This window comes from Mixophyes fleayi, chromosome 6, assembly GCF_038048845.1.
Source record: "Mixophyes fleayi isolate aMixFle1 chromosome 6, aMixFle1.hap1, whole genome shotgun sequence".
Taxonomy (NCBI): Eukaryota; Metazoa; Chordata; class Amphibia; order Anura; family Limnodynastidae; genus Mixophyes; species Mixophyes fleayi.
Genome location: NC_134407.1, coordinates 150803931 through 150831531, shown reverse-complemented (window position 1 = coordinate 150831531; position 27601 = coordinate 150803931). Strand labels below are relative to the sequence as shown.

The 27601-nt window shown below is 42.9% G+C and overlaps 1 protein-coding gene across 1 annotated transcript in view; it reads right to left on the bottom strand.

The window, feature by feature from the left end:
• Window positions 1–7226: 7226 nt before the first annotated feature.
• Window positions 7227–27601, bottom strand: part of LOC142095362 (synaptonemal complex protein 2-like) — a 315417-nt gene continuing 295042 nt past the window's right edge. The window contains exon 25 of the mRNA XM_075178313.1: window positions 7227–7329. Within this exon, the coding sequence (XP_075034414.1) occupies window positions 7227–7329 (103 nt within the window). The remainder of the gene's footprint in view (window positions 7330–27601) is intronic.

The window sequence follows — 27601 nt, the reverse complement described above, 5'->3', positions numbered from 1 at the left end:
GACTAGAGTCTTAGCGGCACAGTGAGTCTACAACTAAACTCTGGTATATATTACAGAAGAAGCTTTGGAAGTTGAATGAAGTAAAACATGTAGTAAGGTAATTTTATTGTTTTGTATTGTTAAAATGTGTTTCGCTTATGCCAGCTGTTTTGCACTTCAGTTTTATTACTTTGGTCAATACAAGAGTTTCTACTTCTATTTTATAGCTCACTGTTTTCTGATATGTGGATTAACCATGGCTTAACCAGAAAATTAACACAGATATAATGAACCCCTGAGACCTATCGACTTTGCAAACACCACCAGGTTGCGGACCTCCAAATGGGTTTCAGGCATGACTGGCAAGTCAAGAAGTACCATGGTGAAGGAGCTACCACAAAAGACAGGAACTTTGGATAGGTATGCTGTAGATGAAGTTACAGAAATAGTTTGGAGATGGCAGGTACCAGGAATACAAAGGAATTGACTGGAGATGGCAGATACCAGGAGCATACTGAAGATGGCAGATACCAGGAAAACACAGAAATACGCTGGAGATGACCAGAAATGCACTGAAGATGGCAGACACCACAAATATACTGGAGATATCAGATACCAGGAATACACAAGAATACGCTGGAGATAGTAATATGCAAAGGAAGCTAAATGAACAGCTAAGCAGGCGCTACATTGACACAAAGATCTGGCACCTATGTATGTACACAGGTGCCTTAAATAGCACAGGAGGAAAAGTAGGTGAATCCCTGCAATAAAATTAATGGGGATCCTATGTATTAAATAGAAGGAACTGCCCATCGGTGAAGCTGCCTAACAAAGCGCGTCAGACCTACCGTCACTTTTACCTTGGTCTGGCACGCTTTGTAAGGCAGCTTCACCGCCAGGCAATTCTTTCTCCGGGGGTTTCTGCTATTTGAAACATGGGATCCACATTAATTTGATAGTGATAGTAAGGCCCCACCCCCTATTGATGGCGGGCACATAACACCCAAGAAATGGTTTGTTGGGAAACTTTCCATGGAACTTTCTTAGGAGTTTTGGAGCAGTGGCATCAACTCAGGTACGTTCTTCAGGATCATAGCCAAAACAAACTGAATCTTTTCCCGAGAACATCTGGAGTGTAGAATTCATTCAACCTCAAACTCGTCACCATGTTGAGTCTTGATAGTAGAAGGAGCCGAGGATATGGAGGAAAAATGGTTAATAACCAGCAGTTTGACCAGGGAAATATGTTAAGGAATCAGAAATATGGAGAGAAGGAAGTTGCTTAAGCTTCAAGACTATCAGATGGACGATTTTTCAGATCTGGAATGGACCAATGTACCTAGGGGCAAGTTTCATACTCTTAAGCAACAATTACGGGCTGACAGCCAAACTCTGTCTCCAACTTTCAAAGAAGGAATGGCCCAATGTCTCTTGTCTGCAAATAATTTAAAAGTAATGGATACTTTCTTGAGACTTCCCAGCACTTAAGACCAGGAGCTAAATGTATCAAGCTGAGAGTTTCCGGTGGGTAGGAAAAGTGGCGATGTTGTCTATAGCAGCCAATCATATTCTAGTTATCAGTTATTTAGTACATTCTACAAAATGATAGCTAGAAACTGATTGGTTGTTATAGGCAACATCTCCACCTTTCAAACCCACCGGAAACTCTCAGCTTGATAGATTTACCTCCAGATGTTAGAAAATAATGATAACACAATGAGCTAACAACAAGTACATCAGAGGCTGGTAGAGAAGAAAACTTCAGCAGAAGTGGGTGGTGGTTATAGACAATAAAGAAAGGAGTAGAAGAATATGTATCATGGAAATGGATTTTGTGGGCAAATTCCACCCAAGGTAGAAGGTCAACCCAGTCATCTTGATTGGCAGAGGTGTTAAATCTTTAAGAAGTCTCTAAATCTTGATTCAAATGCTCTTTATGGCTATTAGATTAGGTATGATAGGCCAAGGAGAAATTGAGATGGATTTTGAAGATCTGCAAAAAGCGCTCCAAAATTTGGAAACATATTGAACCACACAGTCAGGCACAATTTCTTGAGGACATCCATGAAGACAGGTGATTTCTTTAATAAATAAAACAGACAGGGGGGGAATCAGAAGGCAAGCCGATTAGAGGAATTAAATGAACAATTTTTGAAATGGTCTATCAGAACTAGAGATGGTCACTGACCACCGTGTTTTGGTTTTGGATCTGGATTATCTTCGTGTTTTGGGTTTGGTTTTGTTTAGTTTTGATTTGCAATTTGTTAAAAAATACATTTTTTTTGGCTAAAAAACATAATTTAGGTATTATTTTGTACCTACATTATTATTAACCTCACTAACACTAATTTGCAGTCATTTCCATTAAATTTTGACCACCTCACAGGTCACAATATTATTTTCATATACTTTCAGACAAATACTGCAGCGAGCTGGCTGGATGTTAAGCGACAGAGCAAAGACACAAACACATAGCAGTTCCTAGCACATCTAGGACACATTGGCACACAGCAGTGGCAGAAAAAAAAAAATGGGGGTCCGCCCTCCCTCCCACCCTTTGCTATGTTGGATCTTAAGAAGGAATTCAAAACTCGCGAGATCCGACTACGCCACAATGACGTTTTGCCTCATTTTCAATTCCGAGGGCGTGCAACAGTACCGAGCCGGCTCCGCTCGGTACTCGGATCCCCTAAGTTTGGGTGTGTTCGGTTCTCGAGGAACCGAGCCTGAACATCTCTAATTATAAACCCAGTGAATCATGCAAACATACAATAAAATGTACAATAATAACAAACGGACACAAGGGAGAGTGGTAGGAGGGGGAGTGGTGGAGGTCGCTGCTGACTAATTTAGCAATGTTGTTTTACAAATAGGATTGTTTTCTTTCTTTAGGCCCTTCCCTATCTAATATTATTTATAACTATAACTTTATCTGTAATACTGTTACATGTGGTTTTCTAGTTGGTACAGCATTTTTCAAACTTCTAATCATAATAATATAAAATTCAGTGTACTTTTCCTTAATCCTCAGATGGAACTTTCAGATTCCTTCTTGTCCAATTACTATATATAAAAAACAATATTAGCTGAATGTTTATCATTAAAAAAAAAGTGAATAATTTTGTCATGATTTTATATGAGTTCTCCATTCAGTTAACATCTCTCCATGCAACTCCATTAGAGATACTGCCATCTTCTGGTTTACATGTTTGCTTTGATTTTTTTTTAAATCTAGTTGAAATTGTTGTACTTCACATTTTCAAATTACACACAGCAGTCCATGATTTTGCATTAACTAATTGGACTTACATTGTTTTAATTTCTTTTTCATTGCTTAAGAGCTGGTTTCCATGCCTGACTGGTGTATAGCCAAGTATAATCTCCAGTACAGCTCAGTGCATAAGTTCCTGACAAGGAGGAGGCCCTGCTCTGACAGCCAAACCCCTTCCTGTTTCACCTTAAAGACACAGCAGACGAATCATGATACATTACAAAACTCGCGAGAACCGAGATCCAACGACGTCACGATGACGTTCGCCTCGATTTGGAATCCGAATTGGCGGGAAGGTATCGAGCAGACTCGGCTCGGTACTCTGATTGCCGAAGTTCGGTTCTCGGGGAACCGAGCCCGCCCACCTCTAATCACAACCGAGATGGTATTATGCTTCTTACTGGGTGAAAACTAAATAAAATAAAGTAAATAAATCCATGGCAATATGGGATCATGGGACCATGGTTTTACAGAAATCGGCAGAGTGTGTAGATGACCAGGGCTGCCAAGAAGAATTCAGGGCCCGGGTACAACAAATTCATGGGGCCCCCCTCATAGTGAAGTAAGCCCCAAAATTTTTTTGCGCCGCCTTACGGCGGCGCAAAAAAGATTAGGTATATGGTCATATATTCAGGGGCGTGGCTAGCCAAACGGCAGTGCAAAAATTTTGGGAGGTGCGGTCATGCATTTGGGGGCGTGGCAAACGTGCCATTGGGGCGTGGCTAACATAAAAACCACTAGGCTCTCAATTCGCCGGAGCGTCACATATGTTTAAGCACTCCTGACTTTCAGGACATCTACCACCACAGGGTAGTATACAAACAATGCAGTGTGTACACAAACAGTTCAGTCTTGGCCTACACCTTACATTGGACACAACATTCACCAAAAATTGGTATTGTCCCTACTAGAATCACAACATTTCACACACTGTGCTGCTCTCTCCTACCTGTTCTTCTCACTTTCTCCACCTGTGGCTGCTGCTTTCTTTAGTTGTGGCTTGTCCGGATCCAGAAATGTTGAAGGACCTATTTTGAAAAAAAAATGGCTACATTTAGAAAATTACAGCCAGCCCCAGCGTTAAATCAATAGCACCCACGATTAATAATTAGGCCTTCCTCCAGCTCCAATATTACAATAATGTGCCCCTTCATCATCGCCATGCCTTATGATCACACTGTGCCCTCCATGCTGTTTTTGCCCCCTTCATCTGGCTCCCCTTCATCAGACTATACTATGCTGCTCCCCCCCTTTTTCAATCCCACTGTGCCATGCCTCCCCCCCCCCTTTGTAACCCCACTGTGTCATGCTGCCCACCATTTTTTAACCCCACTGTGCCATGCTGACCCCTGTTTATTAACCCCACTGTGCCATACTGCCCCGTTTTTTAACCCATCTGTGCCCCTCTCATTTTTTCACCCCCTCTGTCATGCTGCTTTCCCATTTTTTAACCCCTCTGTGCTCCCCCCTCAATTTTTAACCCCTCTGACATGCTGCTTTCCCATTTTTTAACCCATCTGTGCCCCTCTCATTTTTTAACCCCTCTGACATGCTGCTTTCCCGTTTTTTAACCCCTCTGTGCTCCCCCCTCAATTTTTAACCCCTCTGACATGCTGCTTTCCCATTTTTTAACCCCTCTGTGCCCCCACTCATTTTTTAACCCCTCTGACATGCTGCTTTCCCATTTTTTAACCCCTCTGTGCTCCCCCTCATTTTTTAACCCCTCTGACATGCTGCTTTCCCGTTTTTTAACCCCTCTGTGCTCCCCCCTCAATTTTTAACCCCTCTGACATGCCGCTTTCCCATTTTTTAACCCCTCTGTGCCCCCACTCATTTTTTAACCCCTCTGACATGCTGCTTTCCCGTTTTTTAACCCCTCTGTGCTCCCCCTCATTTTTTAACCCCTCTGACATGCTGCTTCCCCGTTTTTAACCCCTTTGACATGCTGCTTTCCCGTTTTTTAACCCCTCTGTGCCCCCCCTTATTTTTTAACCCCTCTGTCATGCTGCCCCCCCGTTTTTTAACCCCTTTGTGCCCCCTCATTTTTTAACCCCTCTGTCATGCTGCCCCCCCGTTTTTTAACCCTTGTGCTCCCCCTCATTTTTTAACCCCTCTGTGCCCCCCTCGTTTTCCTCCCTTCACTTACCTTTTCTCCTCTCTTGGTCTTCTCTGCTGTTCTGTGCTCCATTGCTCCAGACTGACTGAATGCTGGGCATGACATGATGACATCACACCCAGCATTCAGACAGTCTGAATAGAGCACAGAGCAGCAGAGAGGAGGGATGCCGGCTCCGCGATCAGGTGAGTATGTTTTTTTTTTTTTTTTAAACTAGCCTGCTCCCCCCACCAACGACCGAGCCCCCCCCGCCAAAAAAAAAAAAAAAAGGAAAGGAAAAAAAACGTTTGGAAAAAAAAAATTAAAAAATTAAAAAAAATCAGCAGCGCAAGGGCCCGGGCCGGGCCCCCTGACATGCCGGGCCCGGGTAATTAGTACCCGCTCCCCCCCCCTCTCGGCGGCCCTGTAGATGACCCAAAGGAGCTTGTCGGGGGACTTTGTGCTGTGTACACACAGAACATGCTGAAACAAAGTATGTCACTTTCTGACAGAGGGACGGCCACCATTAATACCGACAAATAAGTTACAGTAAAAGTTTTGCAAGACCAGGGTGACCAGAAAAGTGAGAAAAGAGAGCCCACTGAAGAAACTTTTTTCAAGATTGGAAAATACCAAAGTCTTGTTCTGAGGAGGAGGAGGAGATTGAATGTGACCAGAAGAAACTTGGGATCCACAATAGGATGATTCACCACAATCTTAGAATCTTGGTTAGTTTCAAAAGAGTGAGATAAAGCGTCAGCTTTACGATTCTTACTCCCTGGTCTAAAGGTAACATGATGGTAAAAACAGGAAAGAAAGAGAGACCACTGGGCCTGTTGTGGGTTTAGGCACTGTGCGATTTGAAGGTATAATAAATTTTTATGAACTGTAAAGTTTGTAACATGAAATAAAAAACCCTGAAAAGATATCTCCTTTCTTGGAGTGCTATTTTCATTGAAAGTTCTTTATCCCCAGTGGTATAATATTAAGCCTGTGCCTGACAATAGCAAGATTATGTAAGCTACTTTGGTCTTTTCAGTAGGAAAGTTATCCGGGAGTAGCTTGATTTAAATGTTACATTGACTGAGAAAGTTGCGGCAAGACTTTGGATCACCATCATATTTTGCCAGATTCAGAATTGAAAGATTAGAAGGACTAACTGAAGCCACAGAAGAGGCAGGTGGTCCTGTAGGCAATGCAGTGTTAACTAAAGTATTCTGGATGGTGTCCAAACGGACAGAAAGACCTTGGAGAAATTGTACAAATTGCACCGGAGTAGCCTCTTGTTTGTCCACTCTACCCAAAAAAGGTGTTGGAGAAGTTTTATAAGAGATGGGCTATCTGCAGAGTCCATACTGGGTATATCTTACTATCATGGATATACGGAATCGGACAAACAGAGTTGAAATGCGGCCTTAGACTGACAGAGGACCAAGCTGGGGGAGGAGATAGGAAAGCTGCCTAACGGAGCGCTCTAGACCCGCCGACACACTTGCCTGGGTCTGGCACACTCCGTGATATAAATTAAGGAGCTAGAGCATAACCAATCAGCTTGCTTGTGGTCTAAATCATACTATTCTAATTAATTTGTCCAGAGTGTTGTCAAGCTTATGTGTAAATTGTGTTTATACTCTTCATATGGTATTCTTGGGTCTAAATTTGATTCCAAAGTCTGTGTCATATTAAAAATAAAGCTTTGAAAAATTCTGAGGCCTCAGAGACTCTTCATTAAATTCTGCCACATCTAAGTGATTTACACCAATATATCTAGTGCTTTATCAGAAACAATGTAACTACATACCTCATAATGGTGATTTGAAAAGGCATACAAGTGTTCTGGGCATACAAAACAATTAAGAAGTTTCCAAATATAATACACTATATAGTCAAATTAAAGACTGAATTACCAAGGCTCATCTCCTTTGACCATGCTTGACTCTTTATTTCCTTTGCGTTTACAGTTTTTATTTTGCCTTTTCTCCTAGATATGCCAACACAGAGAGTTGTTATACATTAACAAAATAGCAATTATTTGTAATTTAACTAAGAATTGAATTTGAAATCTTAAACTATTACACAATTAATGCAAACATACATTGCCTAGCCTACTTCATTGACATGAGTAATTTAATATATATGTTTCTGACCCAAACAACTCTTATAGTGAAAACATCATTAACAAATACATCAGAAAACAGCATCTATTAACTTTTGGAACAATTTCTATTTCTCCAAAGCCAGTAGGTGTCTGCAAAAACACTGGGTCATAATCTTATGCTGACTTGAATAAATATTTACATTTTAAACCACCCCTACACTCCCTTTCAGTTGTACATCTAGCAAAGCCAAGAGCATATCATATAGGAGTCCAAATTTATAAGAACAGAAACATTGCAATAAAAGAGCTTAATGTAAAAAAAAAAAAAAACAATAAATGAAACAAAAAAATATGCAGCAGCTTTGCAACACAAAACACAGATGGGAACCATGCACTGACATATATTGACTTAGCAGAAACTGATCCTGTAGTAAGTAAATCCTCTTATTGTTACAGCCCTGGTGTCGAGCAGAAAGTGGATACATCCTAAAGGCTCAACAGAATTGTATGTATGTAAAACAGCAGTGGAAGCCACTTCAGACAGCAATGTCTTTTTACAGAGGAGATATAGTACACCAATGGGAAACTTTTGTGCTTTCTTTTCTATAAGACCCCTCCCAGCGAAACAGAACTAAGCAGTGGGAGAATTCAATCTTTTAGCCATCCACCTAGCCATCAAAGAATGGCCACATCTGCTTGAAGGAGCTCAAATTCCAATACCCATCTTTATGGATCATTGGAATTTGGAGTTTCTTCAGACATTTAAAGCTCTATACAAGAAAGATGGGCCTTGTTCCCTGGACTATATTGATAATTCCATATAGCTATGTCTCCAATATAGGAGCCATTTTAATTGTGCCAAGAGCATAGTGTTTAATTGAAAAGAGCTTCTAAAAATTGCAATGGTGCATGTAAACAAGAGAACCTTTTTCCTTATTGAACAATTCAGCTTGTAGTGAGTTACTGAGTAGCAATGAGACAGCAGCATTGACAGCTAGCTCCAACTGCTCACTTCCTGTACATGGCAAGCTATACTCAATTTAAACGTCATAAGACTATTAAACAGAACAGAGTCAGACTGTGAATCTCCAGCTGCTATGGAGCAATTAGCTTAACCATATACTTCATGCAATGACAGTCTACCGTGGGACTACAAGTCCAAGCATTCCTTATTATTCAGAAATCAACAAGCTAATGAAGTCTGAACTATACATACTAATCTGAATGCATATGCAGCTTTGCATGAGGTTAACATATCATTTAAGCGCTATGGAATTTGCTGGCACTATATAAATAAATGTTACATAATGTAACATAAGTAACACTGGAAATTCACCTATATCTAGATGAACCCAATTTTCAACTGATAATGGTTACTTTCCATAGGCATTAAAGCAGCAACATTTATTAATAGTCTAGTGTAGTGGGGATTTACAAGCTTCTAAAATCATGTTCCACCTCCTTATCACATTTGGAGGGTACTTCCCATGGTATGATCCCTTAAAAAGAGTGATGTGCATATCCACACTATTACCATTTTTTGCATATATTTATTTACATGATTAGTTATTCAAAATAATTTACAGATTGAATAAGATGAGAAAAAGCATGGCAATGATTTCAGGTAGAGATAACATCAGGATACGGAGTTCATCTGTTACGATGTGCTATGGGTAGGTTTAGTCCACCCCATGTGGGGGTATAGTTTTACGCCACAAGCTGTGGCTTTTATTGTTTGCTTTGTTGGGAAAACGATCATTTTTAAATCTCCCTCTAGAAATCCTGCAATTGCCCCTGCTATATTTCACTTCACAGTATATCAAGTACAGCGGATGCAAGTTCACTGAGATCCAATCAGATGATCGCTATCATCACAGAGGCATGGTGATGAACTTCCAAACAGTATTTATACCTAATATGCCTGTCATTCCCTGCCAGAGTATCAGCTTTGCTGTTCTGAACTCCTGAGCATATATTACTGACTCCTGATTATTCGCCCACCTTGTTCTTCTTTTCCCCTACTTGATTCTGCATTCTGCTGACCTCAACTAGTCTTAACACTCCACTTTACTCTTCTGTTCTACTACCTATACTGAGCCACCCACTACTCTAAGGGGCATATTCAATTCTTTTTTTTCCGCTCCGCGGAAAAACTACTACCATTAATACGGTAATAGTTAGCTGGCTCACGGCTCAGGAAGCTGCGAGCTGAAATTACCGTATTAATGTTTTTTCCGCGCACGATTACCGTAATAACGGTAATCGTGCACAGACCGCGCGATCTTTGGCGTTTCCGCCGAGAATTGAATATGCCCCTAAGGGGGGTATTCAATTGTTGCTTTTAACGCGCTGAAACAAAAAAAAACGAGCGCTCTAAAAATATTAGCGTTAATACGGTAATATGCGCGTAAATACCGTTAATACGGTAGTTTACTCGCTGAATTTCATCTCGCAGCTCCCTGAACAATTTAGTAAAATAGTGATAAACAAAAAATACTTAATTTCATAAGCGTAGCAGGCAGCTTCTTCTCTTAATAACACTTGTTTGCAAATGTCACATCTAAAATTCAAAATCAAGAGAACAAAGCACCACACAATCTAAATCATATATGACATAGTGCATATATATCAATGCCAAGTGAAAGTGTACATAAGTGTAAATAACAATGGGCTTATCTCATATCAACTGATGAATGGATATAGCCTTCCTCGTTAAGTTGACCAGGTTTCAATCGCAGAAAGGAGTCCAGAAAAGCTGTAACGTGATAGAAGAGCTAAACATAGTGTACTATGCTCAAAAAAGATTTTTCATGCAACAAAATCTCACAGTACACACACAGGCTTCTAGTTCAAACAATTATTGTTTATTCACAAAGAATATAAAAATATATATGTATAAAAAAAACAAGCAATTGCCCATACATTAAAAACAGAATAAATACGCTTATCTGAAAACCAACAAATCAGCGCAGAATTTTCCAAAGGCGTGAGTTCCTAGCCAGAAAAAAAAAAGCAAACAGTCCCAGTGCTGTTCTCAGATGGAGGATCCTGTCCATATTGCCCTGATGCGTTTTGTCCACTAAGACTCTTTCAAATGGTCCTAGCAGCAGTAGTACCATACGAAATTTAAATAGTCCAAACAATTTTAGACAGCCAAACATACCATACAGTTGTAATATCTTCCACCTGGTATATTTTAGTCTTTCCAGTGCACACATTGCTAAAGTGAACAATATGTCACTTACGGTAATCTGAAACTCATGTACTCAGAACATAGGCATCTAATAACATACCACTTATATCATTTTTACATACTGTCCAGAGCTATCTATGGAACTATATAGTAAGGAACAGTAATGTCTAACTAGATGCCAATTATATACAGTGTGTATATATATATGCTACAGGTTTTGATCCTATATGATGATGTGAGAATAAATTTCCCACGCGTCCTTCTGGGTAACTGTCGCTGCTAGTTTACCCCCTTGCTGGTACCCTGACCTCTTGCCTTCAGATCAAGGTTGCTGTGGATGGTACCCCTGGCCTATCGCACTGGCCAGAGCTGCAAGTAGCGGGCAAGGCTTAGGTACTGGAAAGCTGGGTCTATACCTCAGATTACATTTAGGTCTAATCTGTAGGTCACAGGAATTACAGCAGGTAATAAATTGTCAAGCAGGATCTTGAAGCAAATGATGTTTATTAGCTCAAGTATCCTGATAAGGACAGTTCACACTGGTTTAAGGTACCAGTGATCAGAAGGAACAATAATACATTTCAATGCAAATCAGTGCTCTTTTTATACAGTTTTGAGACTTAGCTTGGCAGGAGGTAATCCATCCTCATGTCCTTTTAACCAATCTGGACTGATTCATGCAGCCTGCATGTGAATCAGTCCAGAGAGGTTAACACCTTTTTAAATATAAGCTAGTGGCAGGGTAAAGTGTACTTCTCCCCTGTCCATGATGCCAGGGAGACGGAGGGTCAGCCCACTTTCCTCCCTGGTGCCTGTCTGTCTGGCGCGAGAGATATATCTTTTAAATCTCCAGCCAAAAACTACCTCCAGGGACCCTGCTCTGGAGTCTGCCTCCTCCCCTTGTCCGAAAATAGTACCAAAGGGTAGAGAGACCAGGTCCCGGGGCAGCAGCCCCTGTCTGCCGCTAGCTGAAGCTCTTTGAGCTCAACTATGCGGCTTAGCCTCCTGGGACCCCCAGGAGGCACTGCACCTCCTGGATCTATTTGATTCCAGAGGCTCGTGTGGAAGGAACCAGGGCTGCCTCTGCACCCCCCGCTGGACCACCAGAGAAAGGGTAAGTACTTTTTAGTTTATAATACATCCCTACACATACATACACATTTACATTATACACAAATAAGAATTAAACATAGCTACACTCCCGGCGCCTAGCTCAAGGATTTAACCCCTTCAGCACTGCACACCGGTTAACTATCGGCGCTGCAGCGCCTACACTCATAAAATTTACATTAATTTTATTTACACACTGCAATATACATGTATACACTCCCCGACGCCTAGCTCTGGGGTTTAACTCTTTGAATGCTGCAGTCCTGGGGACTCCCTTCCCAGCGTCGCAGTGCACACATTAAAATACATTTCTATTTACATACATTTTTCATGCCCCCTATCCATGCGGCGCCTAGCGCTGGTGAGTTAACCCCTCCGGTGCTGGGTATAAACCCTCACGGTACCGAAGCTTCATTTCAAGATGGCCACTACACCATCTCTCTCTGCTTCATTTGACACTGTTCACCACTCTCTTCTCATACAAAAGCTACAATTCCTAGGTCTTTAGGACACTGTCCTATCCTGGTTTTCACCATACCTATCTAATCACTCCTTCAGTGTTAATTTCTCTGCAACCCCCTCCTCTCTATTTCCTTTATCAGTTGGAGTACACAAGACTTAATCCTAGGTTCTCTGCTCTTCTCTATTTATACCACTTCTCTTGAAAAACGAATAAGTTCTTATGGATCTCCGTATCATCTCTATGCACATGATACCCAAATTTACCTATCCCCTCCAGATCTCTCATTATCTGTGTTGGCCTGTGTTACTGAATGTTTTTTTTTCCATTTCAGCATGGGTGTGCACCTGCCACCTTAAACATAATCTTTCGAAACAGAACTAATATTATTCCCACCAGCAAACATAAGTTAACTACCTGACATTTTTATTTCTGATGATAACATGAGAAGCTTGTTGCCTAGGTGTGATCCTTGACTCAGAACTATCCTTTCTTCCCCACATGTAATCTATATCTAAATTCTGTTACATACATCTAAAAACATTTCCAGTAAATACACTCATCATCTAACGCTTGAATATTGCAATACCATCCTTACTGGTCTTCCTCGATTCAGACTCTCATAACTACAATCTATTTTGCATACAGCGGCTAGATTGATTTTCCTTGTGAATCATTTTTCCAGTGATCCACGGTAAGTCTCTATATTGGTTGCCTGTTTTTACTGAATCAATATAAAACATTTTTACTAACACATAAGGTCTTCAACAAAACTGCACCAACATACATCACTTTGTTACGAGCCGCGGCTCCACTTCTGGCCGCTGCAGCTTGTCTCTGCCTGCTTCGGGCGTCCCAGCCATCACCTCCTTCTGCGTCCCGGTTGCCTGGGCAACAACCGGGATGCTCGGGTCCTCCTGCCGCCATGCCCGGCCAGCTGTCAAATAGCCTGGTGCGCGTGCAAGTCTACATAGCACAGCCTCCTATGGCTGATAGGAGGCTGTTGGAATTAGCTGCCTGAGCTGATTAGTTCCTGCTGGGTACTCTGCATTTCCATTGGGCCACTTTACTACTTAAGACAGTGAGGGCTTAGCCTCACTGCTGGTTATAGCTTACAGTCCCTGTTGCTGACCTGCTCCTTTTTCCCTGCTCCTGTGCTATTTTGGATTGTCTCTTTGTGTATGACCCCTGGCTTGCTTACTGGACTACGTTGGATTGCTTGTGACCCTGACCTCTGCCTGTTCTCTGGACACGACTGTTTTTTGCCGGCCCAAACCCTTGCCTGGACTCTACTCTGCTGCATGCTGTTATCCCTTTAACCTCAGCCCATTTCTGGACTTCGCTTCTCTCTACCGTCAAACCCTCGCCTGCGCTATAGTAATATTATAAACTCATACTACTCTGAGTTTAAGACCTGGGGGCATCAGAGTACCTGTGAGCGCTTACAGCTCTACGGGAAAGGCGGCTGCTGTAGGTGAAGACCTCTCCTGTTTCTATGAGTTCATGATATTGGCTGTCAGTCCTAACATTATAACCAGCCATAAATATTCTAGAAGACTGTGATGGATCCTAGCCCGGCGCAGGTCTAGCGGGGCAAATCCAGACCATTTTGCAGGTGGTTCAGAATCTCTCGCTCAGATTATCTGCCCAAGAAGAAGCCGCCAAGGCCTCATAAGCAACGTTGGCATTGGCGAATGAGCCCAAGTTGAACCTTCTGGATCGGTTCTCCGGGAATAGGACTCAGTTCCGGATCTTCAAAGAAAGTTGTAAATTATACTTCCGTCTCAGACCCCGTTCCTCGGGCTCGGAATAGCAGAGGGTTGGTATAATCATCTCTCTGCTCCAGGGCGATAAGCAATCCTAGGCCTAGGCATTCAGTCTTGCCCCAGCTAGTCCAAGTCTGCAGTCCGTGGATGCTTTTTTCAATGCTCTCGGCCTCCTTTATGACAACCCGGACCGGGTGGCTTCGGCAGAATCACACCTAAGGGCGCTTAGACAAGGGCGGTGTTCCGCCGAAGAGTACTGTGCCGAATTCAGGCATTGGTTTGTTAACAGCCAGTGAAACGATCCTGCACTACGGAGTCAATTCCGCCTGGGCCTCTCAGAGCAGATAAAGGATTCCTTGGTCCAGTATCCTTCCTCTCCTACCCTGGAGGCACTTATGCTGCTAGTAATTAAAATCGACCGCAGAATCAAAGAGCGGAAAGCAGAGAAGGACCAACGTACCTGCCCCAATAAGGCGGGAAAAGACCTGGCCAAGGTGTAAAGGAAGAGGTACGCCTAAGTCTGCAAATGGTTTCTTCTAAAAATTCGGTCCTAGTCCCCGCTAGAATTGCCTATGGAGACAAGTCCATATCAGTTTCTGCTTTGATAGTGGTGCTGCAGGTAATTTCCTTGATGTGGATTTGCTGAGGCACTTGGCATCCCCCATGTGAAACTGTAATCTGGACTTACAGTCTGCGGATTGGATGGTAGACCTTTGACGGGAGGCATAATCTCCTCCCGAACTCCACCGTTGCAACTTAGGATGGGAGCCCTCCATTCCGAAGTTATTTCTTTATTCCTAATCCCATGTTTCTCTGTGCCCTTGATCTTAGGGCATCCTTGGGTTCAACTCCACAACCCTCAAATTGACTGAGTAGAGGGGAGATCTTACGATGGAGCATGGCCTGTTCATCGACCTGCTTGACCCTAACTCTCCGGGTTGTCCAGCCTTCTTCCAAAATACTTCCTTCACTCTACTGGGAGTTCCAGGATGTGTTCTCCAAGAAGGAAGCAGATTCTCTCCCTCCTCATCAAGACTATGATTGTTGCATTGAGCTCATTCCTGGTTCTAAACTCCCCAAGGGGAAATTATATGCCCAATCCATTTCTGAGACCAAGGTTGTGGAAGAATATGTAAAGGAGAACTTACAAAAGGGATTCATCAGACCATCAAAATCACCAGTAGGAGCTGATTTCTTATACATATCTAAAAAGTATGGAGGTCTTTGACCATGTTTTGATTACCTTTCATCTCTGTTCTCTTCGATCAGCTTAAGTCAAGCCACGATTTTCTCCAAGATTTATTTGAGAGGGGCATACAATTTGGTTCGGATCAGAGAGGGAGATGAGTGGAAGACGGCTTTCAATTACCCACATGGGCCATTACGAATACCTGGTCATGTCCTTCGGCCTATGTAATGCCCCCGCCATGTTTCAAGATTTAATTAATGATGTTCTACAAGACTTTTTTGGAAAATTTGTTGTGGTCTACCTCGATGACAACTTGATCTATTCCAAATCACTGGAACTTCTCCGAATGCACGTCAGGGAGGTTCTCCTCAAACTACGTCAACATCATCTCTTCACCAAATTGGAGAAATGTGAGTTTGAGGTTACCCAGGTAATGTTCCTAGGATAGATCATCTCCCCCTAGTGGCTTCTCTATGGATCCCAGTAAAGTCCAGGCAGTTCTTGATTGGAGACGGCCTACTAATATGAAAGCCATTTAGAGGTTTTAGGATTCGCTAACTATTACAGGCGTTTCCTCTGCTCATCATCAGTTCTAGTGGCTCCCATTACAGCCCTTAACCACAAAGGGGCCAATACTCCTAATTGGTCTCCCGCAGCTTTGGCTTCCTTCAGGGCTCTCAAGAATGCCTTTATCTTCACGCCCTTCCTCAGACATCCCAACCCAGATCTGCCGTTCAGAATCGAAGTAGACGCTTCCGATGTTGGGGCTGGTGCTATCCTCTCGCAGAAAGATCCCTGCGACCACAGACTGCATCCCTATGCATTTTTTCTCCCGAAAATTCTCCTCTGCAGAAGTTCACTACGATGTTGATAATCGGGAGTTGCTGGCAGTCAAGTGGGCATTTGAAGAATGGCGGCACTGGCCTGAGGGAGCAAACCAGGTAATTACGGTATACACAGACAAGAATTTACAGTATATTCAATCTGATAAAACTTTAAATTCTAGATAAGCCCGGTGTGTCCTCTTCTTCACCCGCTTCAAATTTATTATTACGCTCCGACCAGGGTCCGAAAACACCAAAGCAGATGCCTTGTCTCGCAGTTTCATCGCCTTGCATCCTCCTCTTGCAGAACCTACCTCTATTATCCCTGCGTCCAACATCGTCCTTGGTCTGACTCAGGATCTTGGCACGATTCTTCAAGACCATTAACATTTGGCACCTACGGCGACCCATGTGAGCAAATTTTTGTACCCTATCATCTATGGAAGACGGTTCTCACTGAATGTCATGACTGTCACTCACCAGACCGTGAGTGCCTCTTCACTGGTGCGTGGCTCTCCAGTATTCCTGCCAGCACCTATCCTGAACCGTGGCCGCCCGCCATCCTGATGGTCTGCGCATGCGCAGTTCCTAAGAACTCTTCTGACCTTCGCTTTTAGTTAATTGGTTGATCAGGCAACGCTCCCTATTTAAAGCACCTGTGTTCATTACCTTGTTGCCTGATCTTGGAGTCTCATTCCCTGTGAGTCTCTGAAGGTGTTCCTGTGTACTTCTCCGTGTCTTCAGCTTCCTGCTGATTCCTGCTCAACTCATTGCCGGTTTCCAGACCGCTTCAAGTCTCCTGTGTTCTACTATGTCTTCAGTTTCCTGCTGATTCCTGCCGGTTTCCAGACTGCTACAAACCTCCAGTGTTCTACTCGTGTTCGCTATCTCCAGTGATTCCTGCATTGCTCATCATTGTTCTACTCGTGTCAAGTTCTCTGCCTGTGTGCTGACCCGGACCCTGATTACCGCTACCACTCACCTGTGGTTTCTTTACTCGTGCTGGCGTGCAGCCGCTCAGCTGTTCCTGTATCCTCTTGTGGAGAGCCTGCTCAACTGAACCGCGGTATGCTTACTTTCTATTGACTGTATTCGTTTACTGCATATCCGCTTGGACTGTTCTCCACTTACCCACGGAATCCTCTATCTCCCTGAGACTGTGTTATTACTCCGCATATCTGCTGGGAAGTTTACCTCTTTGTTCAGTCGTGAGATACATAAGCTAATTGACCTTCTGCTATTAGCCTGGATTCCAGTAGTGAATTCGTCTCTGTCAAGCAGCGCCTGCCACACCAACATAGACTTGTGCATATTGTTTGGGATCAAGTTCCTTGTGCTCTCAGTATCTACATTCTATGTTTCCTCTCATAAACACTTGTATACCTGCTCACCTATTAAGCAGTGGTCAACTTGCTACATGCAGACCACTGACTTCCCCGCTACCTACCTGCACAAGTCTCTTCACCATAAGCAGTGGTACAGCTTGCTGTACGCAGACCACTGACTTCCCTGTACCTTCCTGAACTTCTTCCCGTCCATCAAGATCCTCGTGTTCATATCTACCTAATCATTAACCAGATTGCTGCTAGTCATTGACTTTTCTATTTGCATCCTCTCACCATCTGCTGAGTCATATGTTCCGCTAGTCACCCTGCTACCAGAGGATCACTGTGTAACCCACACTACTCTGGTAAGATCATCCTCTGGTGATATCCTGGGCAAAGACTCCTAGTGCCCGTGACAATGACAATAAAACCTTGGATCACCCTGGGGTATCCAAGCCTATGGAAATTCTGTCTCATTCTGTTTGGTGGTCTTCGTTGTCTACTGATACTAGGGAATTTGTCCTGTGTTGTGATCTTGTACCAGGAATAAGTCTTCTCGCAGCTCTCCTGCAGGTCCTCTCATGCCTCTGCCTGTGCCAGTAAAACCTTGGACACACATATCCATGGACTTCATTGTGGAATTGCCTCGCTCATCCAGCTTTAACACCATCTGCTTGATCGTGTATCAATTTAGTAAGATGGCTCACTTCATTCCACTTACAGGATTGCCATGTGCCAAAACATTAGCTTCTTTGTTTATCCAGCATGTTTTAAGGCTCCATGGACTTCCCATCAACATCGTTTTTGATCACGGCTCCCAATTTGTTGCCACCTTCTGGAAAGCTTTTTGTACCCGGCTGGGAATCAAACTTTCTTTAACTTCAGGATATCATCCGCAGTTCAACGGACAAACTGAAAGGGTCAACCAATACCTTGAACAATTTCTTCGCTGGTATGTTATCAAATGCCATAATGACTGGGCCACTCTGCTTCAGTGGGCAGAATTCGCCTACAACAACTCATGCCACTCTTCCACTCTTGTATCTCCATTTTTCTGTAAACTTGGGTTTCATCCTCGGTCCAACTCTTTGTATGCTCTGGAACCTTCAAGTAGACCGAGGTCTCACCACTACACTGCTCACCTCTTCCGGATATGGAAAAAGGTTCACTCTGCTCTCAAGCAGGCCTCATTCAAGTCTAAACATTATGCAGATCTGCATCGTGGGTCATGCCCTTTTAAAGTCGGTGACACAGTCTGGATGTCTACACGCAACATCAGACTCAAGCAGCCCTGCAGGAAGTTAGCTCCCAGATTCATTGGACCCTTTGTAATTTCTAGGCAGATTAACTCTGTGGCTTTCAGGCTGAATCTTCCTACCTCACTCAAGATCCCGAATACCTTCCATTGCTCCTTATTCAAACTGGCCACATGGTCTCATAAATTCAGGCCACATCAAGCCCATAGGCCTCATCCCATCACAGTCAAAGGTCACCAAGAATTCATTGTTCAAAGAATCCTTGACTCCAGAAAGGCCCAAGGTCAAGTTCATTTTCTGGTCTGGGCAGCACGTTGGCTAAGTGGTTAGCATTTCTGCCTCACAGCGCTGGGGTCATGAGTTCAATTCCCGACTATGGCCTTATCTGTGTGGCGTTTGCATGTTCTCCACGTGTTTGCGTAGGTTTCCTACTGGTGCTCCGGTTTCCTCCCACATTCCAAAAATATACTAGTAGGTTAATTGGCTGCTATCAAAATTGACCCTACCCTCTTAACCACCCTAGGGTACCCTATTACCACCCTTTATACAGTACACATAAGACAACAACCCGCTCACTCCCTGACCAGCATTGCTGTGTGAATGGATCATAAAGCCCACTAAGCACATTTTACCTATGCAATCTGGCTAGTCAAATACGCACTTCACCTCATTTTTCAAACTCCCATTATCCTCTAGATTTTAAGCTTGTGAGCAGGCCCTCTTACCTCTATCTGTTATACACAGTATTGTTGTTCCCAATTGTAATGCGCTATGGAAAATGTTGGCGCTATATAAAAAAATGTTAATTACGATGACTAGGGTTTACCTTTGTCTAAGGAATGTAAGGGAATGGAACCCTAAGAACTAGATCAATGAAACAGAAAAGATTTTGTAATAACAAATGTTTCCCTACATTTGTTGCTAGGGAATCCCCCAGTACACTTCCTATTCTGAGTGAAAAAGGAATCTTTTCCTCTAGTCAGGGCCATCTTAACAACATTATGGGCCCCCGGGCAAAGCAGTGCACCGGGGCCCCTAGATATAGATATAGATATATAGAGATAGATAGATGTACTTGCTCAGTGACCCTTGAAGGGTTTTTTGCAGGTTTTTTTTCTTTTGCAGGATTATTTATTCTCATTAAGAGCTGTGCCTATGGGGCCCCCTTGCCCGTGGGGCCCCCGGGCAGCTGCCCATCGTGCCCAATGGAAAAGATGGCCCTGCCTCTAGTAACCTTACTGGTGATGTTCTGAAGCTATGAACCAAATAGAAATTTATCTTTTAAAGTGATGGAGGGCAGTTTATTTTTAGAAATATCAGCTGAACATGTCTTCATGCAAGCGTGTGGCAAGTGACTACCAAGATGGCTTTACTGGCAAAGTTATCATGTTCATTGACACATCACACAGTTAGTGAATGGCTAGTTCCATTAGAGTATGATAACGTTATCAATGACAGGGACTGTTGCCAGTCATAGTAGACTGAGAGGGTATATGCAGACTGAGGCTATTGCAACAGAGTTTATTTGCTAAGAGTTGCCTTTTAAGGACACCGATGAGCTTTTTATCTACCTTTTTGTTTGAATGACATGGAGTCTTTCACAAAGGAATTCTTTTGCAAGCCTTACCATTGTTGAGTACACATTTGTTGCTTGTCCCAATAAGTTTTAAATTCCTCAAGAACCATACTGTATATGGCAGTGTTTGAAGCCAAGTATAAAATGCCAGATAGATATTCTCAATGACTGAAGTGGAAAGGATTGATGTGTTCATTTGGTCCTAACAAATATCTAGTTCAGAAACAAGTGTACTTTCATGTTTAGTATTGAAGTCAGTAGCCTCTCCTTCCTCTGAATGTTGTATATTCCCTTTGTGAAACTCATCTGAGTCAGAATAGAGTCATGAACCTGGTTAGGGACTAGTATTTTAGGATTTGATGGGTAGTCTTTAACATACATGCCAACTCTCCCGGAAAGTCCGGGAGACTCCCAAAATTTGCGTCAGTCTCCTGGGCTCCCGCGAGAGCTGGCATTTCTTCCGCATCCCGGAATTCACCGAAAATCGCGTCATTTGACGCGATTCTCGGTGAATCACCCCATTTTGGAGGGCGGGAGGGGGCGGGGTGAGGCCAATCACGTCATTTTGGCCCCGCCCCCGCGACATGAATGACGTTTTCGTCCCCTCCCGCCCTCCTGTCACACCCCCTCTCCCGGAACCAAGATTGCAGGAGTAGGCAAGTATGGTCTTTAATCCAGAAAGCAGTAATTGAAAGAGTACCATTTTAAGCCATACAGCCATGTGAGGTGCAATGATTGTATTTGGCTGATTACAATTAACATTACACATGAGCTTCTTCACCATAATAGGAACTAAATCACAGTTTGAGCCTGGGAACATTCAGTAGATTTGTGTGCCACTCATATGCATAGCATTGCATATGCAGTCTTAGAAAAAGTTTGCAAGCACGGAAGAAGCACATCAGCGAGTACTGAGGACAGGAAAAATCATACAGTGGCATATAGCTGATACCACTGACAGTTATGCAAGAGAGTTTGAATTACAACGGGAGTTTTGTATATTTTGAAGATTTTATACAGTATAATAAATTGTGTTTGACAGCCTATTTTTTTTAAGTCAGATTTAAGTAATATAGAAGAATAACACTAAATTATGGGAAAATAAAAAAATAAAGGGATAGGTCAAGGTGTCAGAATACTTGTTGCCATGTCACTATACTGGTATCCTCTATATCACTTTTGAAACACTCTCGAAATATATTAGAGCTGCATACAGAGATCTGTGCAGTGATAAAAATGTGGCAGCATAATGTCAGTTAAGTGTGAAAGCAATTCTCACTAGACTTCCCTTACAAACATGACTGGGCTGATCATTTGTATTAAATTAGGGAAGGCATCATTTAAGACCCATTCCTATAAAATTAACATTATTGCAATCAGATCAGTTTTCAATCGCATCAAAAGGTAAACTCGCCCAGAAGAACAGTAAACATAGAAGATAATGGAGTAGGAAAACAACACTGTTCACCAATCATTACATATAGAGACGGGAAACTTGTGAAGTTGTCAGGAACCCATAACTGTGATACTCGGAGTAAAAATCCTGACTGAGCAAAAATCATGTGGCACAAAATGTGCGTATAAGAGGGTAACTCCATGGGACATCGTTACTCGGCCCAACTGAGTAGAAAGTCTGGAATGCTGCAAGTTGTCCCAAATAGCAAGCAAAATAATAAATAAAAAACGCCATGCTCATACAAAAAGTGTTTAAACAATAAAAAAAATAACAAACATTAAACAATAACAAGCAGAAGCACTATTTCTGTATCTATTTGTGGAAGAACAAAACTAAAATAGTCACCAACAATGTCAGAACCTCTACGTTCAAAACCCAGATTTGCTCTTTGACAGGAGTATAAGTTGATACAATGTGGCATGCTTCCAACATGTTGTAGATAATCAAGTCTGGTCTCAATCTTCAAGTGCAAACCAATCAACCTTAAAGACCACAAAGTTGTCACCAACTAGAATGGATTAACTCTACAAAACAATTGGCATGCATCCATCCATCAGTAATTACTGTAGTAATGTACAATAAAAGTCTTCTTTACCCTTCAATGATCACTTAGATGATCATCACTGTAAAACTTATATTAGTATGTTATTATTCATAATTACAATCACTGACTGCAGTAACAGAGCACTGTTGACTTCACACAGTAGATTCAGCGATGCAGAGTTGACCAATATTCATAACAACATAACCTATTAATTGACAAACAGCCATTGCATCATTAGATGTCATGAAGTGTCCTTTTGTTGTCACCCACTAGAGACATAGTAAGTTATGAGGTAGCATTCAAACAAATATTGGTAAGTCCCACTATACCTTTCTCTACTGTGTTTAAAGCGATCTATACCAACTTCAGGAGAGTCTTGGAAGACAACCCTCCTCAGAGTTGGTCTTCTTTGCAGAGTTTAGAAGGTCTAAGTCATAGAAGACAACCCTCTCAGATTGCCATTTAATTTTGGAACATGGATGTCACTTTGTAACTTTGGCAGCTAAGCCTATGCTATGATATTAATTCATGTTATACTAACAATACTTACAATATTAAAAAAAGGGTACAGACAGCCAGGGATGAGGGTGGACATAGTAGTTCAAGCTCCTCCATGACAAGCAATAATCCTGACCACTACACTATTTATAAGCACTACTATTATCTCTATCTATCCCCCATAAGGGGAATTCGAAAGCCGTCAAACAGTGAGACACTTAAAGCCTTATATTAATGGCTATGTATAACATTTGGGGCTGATATCTACCTTTGGCTCACATAGTGTCAGCATGCCACGACAGTAGTAAGCACTGGCGCTTTTTTTTTTTTTTTTTCAATAATGGTTTTTATCAAAGTTTTTCATTTACATGGTATAAAAGAAAACATTAAAATGAGAGGAAGAGGGGTTGGAGAGGGGATTTGGAAAAAATGGCAGTACACATACAATACTCGAAAATTCATGTCATACAATTTCATATTAGTAACAATACTCAGGTTTGTAACAAACACCCTTAGTTATGGGAGTGACAATAGTGTGTTCGGGGTGTCCTGTGGTATGGGATTTTTTATATATATTCTTTCCAGGTGAACCACATCATATGGGGTGAGGAAGCGGAAGAAGCATATGGGACACCTAATGTTTCCATAACACAGCTCAACTGGACCTTAGGTATTATCTTAGCAATCGGAGGGAGGGAAGAGGTCCTCCATGCTTGTTCAATCACCACTCTACTTGCTATAATTATGTGGCCATCTATCTCCAGAAGACAACTGGGCTTGACATAGCTGTAAGAGTGCTACTTCTGGAGTAAAGGTAACCGAGGTCTTAATGACCTGGGATATCATTGTATATACTGTAGACCACAGGGTATGGACTGCGGGACAGCTCCAGAAAATGTGTAAAATGTTACCTGTCATTCCACAATTCTGCCAGCAGGCCTTGGACTGTTCCGGCCACATCTTGTGGAGCCTATGTGGAGTTAAATAAAGTCTGTGAAGTAGTTTATATTATATCTTTGAGTGGTTCTTTGACATTTGGCAGACTAAGTCCCATTGAGTTTCATCTAGTACCAGGTCTAGGTTTTTCTCCCAAGCATGTTGGGAGGAAAGTTTAATCAGTTCATTTCAGAGTTAAGAAATGTGTACCAGAAAGATATGGCAGCCCTGTGTTTATTCCTTTCAGGATAACCCCACCCTTTCAAGCACCTGGTATAAGCCTATAAATTAATTGACCAACTTCCACTTCTGTATTGTCTATTTGCCCCTGTTGTTAGCCTAGTATAAACGAATGGAGGGGGCTCTTGTAGGGTGAGGTGTTGTGAACGTAGAAAAGTCAGCCAGTGTCAGACCTGTAAGTATTTTTAAAAGTCCTGGTTCATTACCTGGAAATGGGATTGAAGTTGTAAAAAAGATAACATAGTTTGGCCCGAAAATAGAGTTTTAATAGTGGTGACACCTTTAGCATACCATGTGTTAAGGTTGAGATCTGGAATAAGATTAGCTAGGTCAGGGATAGTGTCATGGTTCCTGTGGTCTTCAAATTCTTGTCCCACACCTGCAGCACATCTCTTGTGAGCCTAGGGAGTTAAGATGGCAGTGGGCACCAGAGTTTAGGGCTCCACATGAGATCCACCAGTGGGAAGACCTGAACCAGATTGCTCTCCAGGTCCACCCATGGTTTGTGAAGGGCCGAAAAATGACCAGTCGCGGAGTTGGGCCAGTATGGCCACTTCCTGATACTTAGCTATGTCAGGTAGAGCTAGACCACCCATCCTCTTTGACCTGGTCATAGGTGTGTGGGATAGTCTAGGGGGCTTACCCTTCCACACGTAAGATGTAAGAAGGTGTCACAGCTTATCTATATAGAATTTGGGTAAGGCAAAAGGAAGTGTGCGGAACAGATACATCATTTAGGGTAACATAGACATCTTAAATGCAGCAATTCTGCACAGCCAGGAGACCTCGTGAAACTGCCATGACTTCGCTAAATTGGCCAAATGTAACAGTAGAGGAGCATAATTTTCCTCAATCAGTGTATATATGTGTGGGGTAATTAATATCCCTAGGTACAATATCGACGAGGTTCTTCAAGAATACGAGAATAACGCCTTCAAGTGGGTGAGGAGTGAGTCAGAGATATTGATAGGTAAGACGTCAGTTTTAGAAGTGTGTAATTTATAGTATGAATCAGTTCCATTTTTGAGTAGCAAGTCATGTAGAATTGGTAACGAGGTCTCTGGGTCAGTGATAAACAGCAAAATATAGTCTTAATTTATGTGAGGATGCAGCCAGGGAAATACCAGGGAGGAGTGGATGATGTCTAATTTTCTCAGCTAAAGGTTCTATAGCTAACAGAAATATGAGGGGTGAAAGGGGGCACCCATGTCTAGTACCATTAATGCGATTTCACGTAGATTTTTATATCCAAATTAAGTAAGGCAATTGGCCTATAATTTTGGCATAGCGACGGGTCCTTGCCTGGTTTGGGGGCTCAAGTGTCCCTGGTGGAAAACAGCCTAGTCGCGTGCCTTCGAATTATAATTGTTCTAGGTAAGGGGTGAGTTCAACTTGAAATGTGGAGTAGAAAAGATTAATGAACCCATCATTAATAATGATTTAATTACTGACAAAACCTCCAGCTGGGTGCATGGGGCATTATGGGCCTCCTTTAAATCGGGAACCAAAGATGGAAGGTTGAGCTCGCTCAAACAACCTTCTATTAAAGGCTGGGTTGGCTGCGGGGTGTTGGTGCAGTCACACAATTTATACAGTTTGGAGTAGTATGACACAAAGGCATTAGCAATAGCTTTGGGGTGTCACACGACGCTTATTCGACTTCCATAAACAAAGACTAAGACACTCACCTGTGTCTCATTAGCAGACCTCAAACTCTTAGTCTTGATCTGCACATGTGCAGACCGAGTACCTGTCTGTTGCTGGCAAGATTCCTATTGGTTCCTGGTTCTGGCTCTAAACTTGAAAAGGCACTTCCTCCCTTTCCTCTGGGTCTGTTGATCAAGTTACCTGTCTGATTAGGATCTTGCTTACTCCTTGTGCATCCACCTGGATCGTCAGTGCCTCTGCTGTGTTGCTGTTCCACGGGCTATACTGCTCAAGCTGCACCTGACTCCACTGTGTTGCTGTTCACGGGCTGGATCGCTTAAGCGACACTTATCTTCGTTGTGCTGCTACTACACGGGCTGTGCTGCTCAAGTTACATCTAACTCTACTGTGTAACCCCTCCATGGACTGCACCACTCAAGATCATCTACTCTGCATTTGTCTCGGTGGCTCAGTGGCATTACAGGTCGTATCATCTAAGCTGCTTGCTCTTATCTACTCCTGCTGGCTGAACTGTTCCTTTCTCATCTATGCATATAATGCATAACGGGGTATTCCACTCTGGCTGCATCTTCTGTGATTACCTTGCTGGCTGGACTGTTACTTTTACCTCCTGTATTGTGCTGCCTCATTGTGCTCTCATATAACTGCTGCATTACCATCTCCACTTTGTTGCTGGACTGTTCATGCTATTGCTATATTTGAATACACTGATTATACCTCTATATTGTATTCAATCATACTTCATTGCCGGTGGCACTGCTCACCTTGTTCCCATTTTCCTTGTGCCAATATACCAAGACTTTTCTGTGATCATCCAAACATCATTAAATCGCTGATTGTACTTTTATCCTGCATCTCTTGTCTATTCGCTGTCTGGGTATAGAACTGACATTACCAGTGTGCCTACCTCACACCAGTTACTATCACTCCCCCAGGACTCTGCCCAACACCCCTGGTAGGGACGGCGATCTGCGGGCGAACGTCGCTAAGCCCAAGTCACCTTGCGCTGAACGCTGGTGAAAACCATTTACCCGTTAGACTCCGCGCCCTGCTAGGGGTAACATCTGTTGGGTGGATCCAAGAGTCCAGAATACCAAACCGTGACATGGGGTTGAATATTCTATCTCCAGAATCATCTACCAGATGTTTAATGTGGTTTTGTGCCCTTTGTCCTCTCAGTTTCCTACCTGCCCTCTTGCCTGAGACATAAAAATTTTGACGTAGTCTGCTCATATCTTGTTGGGTATGGGTAAGCACGGGGAAGTAGTTTCTAAGTTCAGATTTAATTTGTGCTATACATGTCTTAAGGTCGCCTGAGGGGTGTACCTTGTTAATGGACTCAAGCGAGGAGAGCTCCGTCACCAACTTCGTTTGATAATATAGGGATGCTCGTTTGAGTCTCCCTCCAGTCTGTGCCCCATAAGACCACTTTAAGTGTACACCAGAAGTGTCCTTTGGGTAATTGGCAGTGAAGTATATAGTTAATGTCTTCTTAAGTGCTACTTTGGCTTCTAGGAGAGAGAGTAGGTGGTGTGCCAGGCACCATGAACCAGGGGGAATCAACAATCTGAAAAATCACCAAGTCCAGACCACCGGGGCATGGTGGGATCACAATATCGGGAAGATATAAGATATACGTGTACTTGCCTGGAAGGGGGGCTGAGGAAAGAGGGTATAAGAGAGGGGTATACAGATAGAAAAACCAACAGAAATAAACCCAATCCTGGAGTTAAAGTAGTTGCCGGAAGGGGAAATAACTGGCAATATCAGTAGGACATGACCCTAACCAGGTAGGCTCCCACCCATACCAATAACAAAACAGTGTAACCAACATTTGTGAATTTGACATTATAACATTTGTAGTATCAATATCAGTCCAGAAAGCAACAGGAGTCTTATTGATGTAAGCAAGAGAGAGATATAGTTTAACTTACCACCGGGAGGCAATTCCAGCTCCTGGGTGTCACGAGACGCGGCGGTACTCGCAGCCGCCGCGGCTCGCTTCCCATGCGCCCCAGCCGTCACCTTGATGACCGGGACGTCATTTCCTCCTCCTGTCCGGCCGTCACCAGGGCAACGGCCGGACGCTACTTCATTAGCGCTGCGTCCCGGCG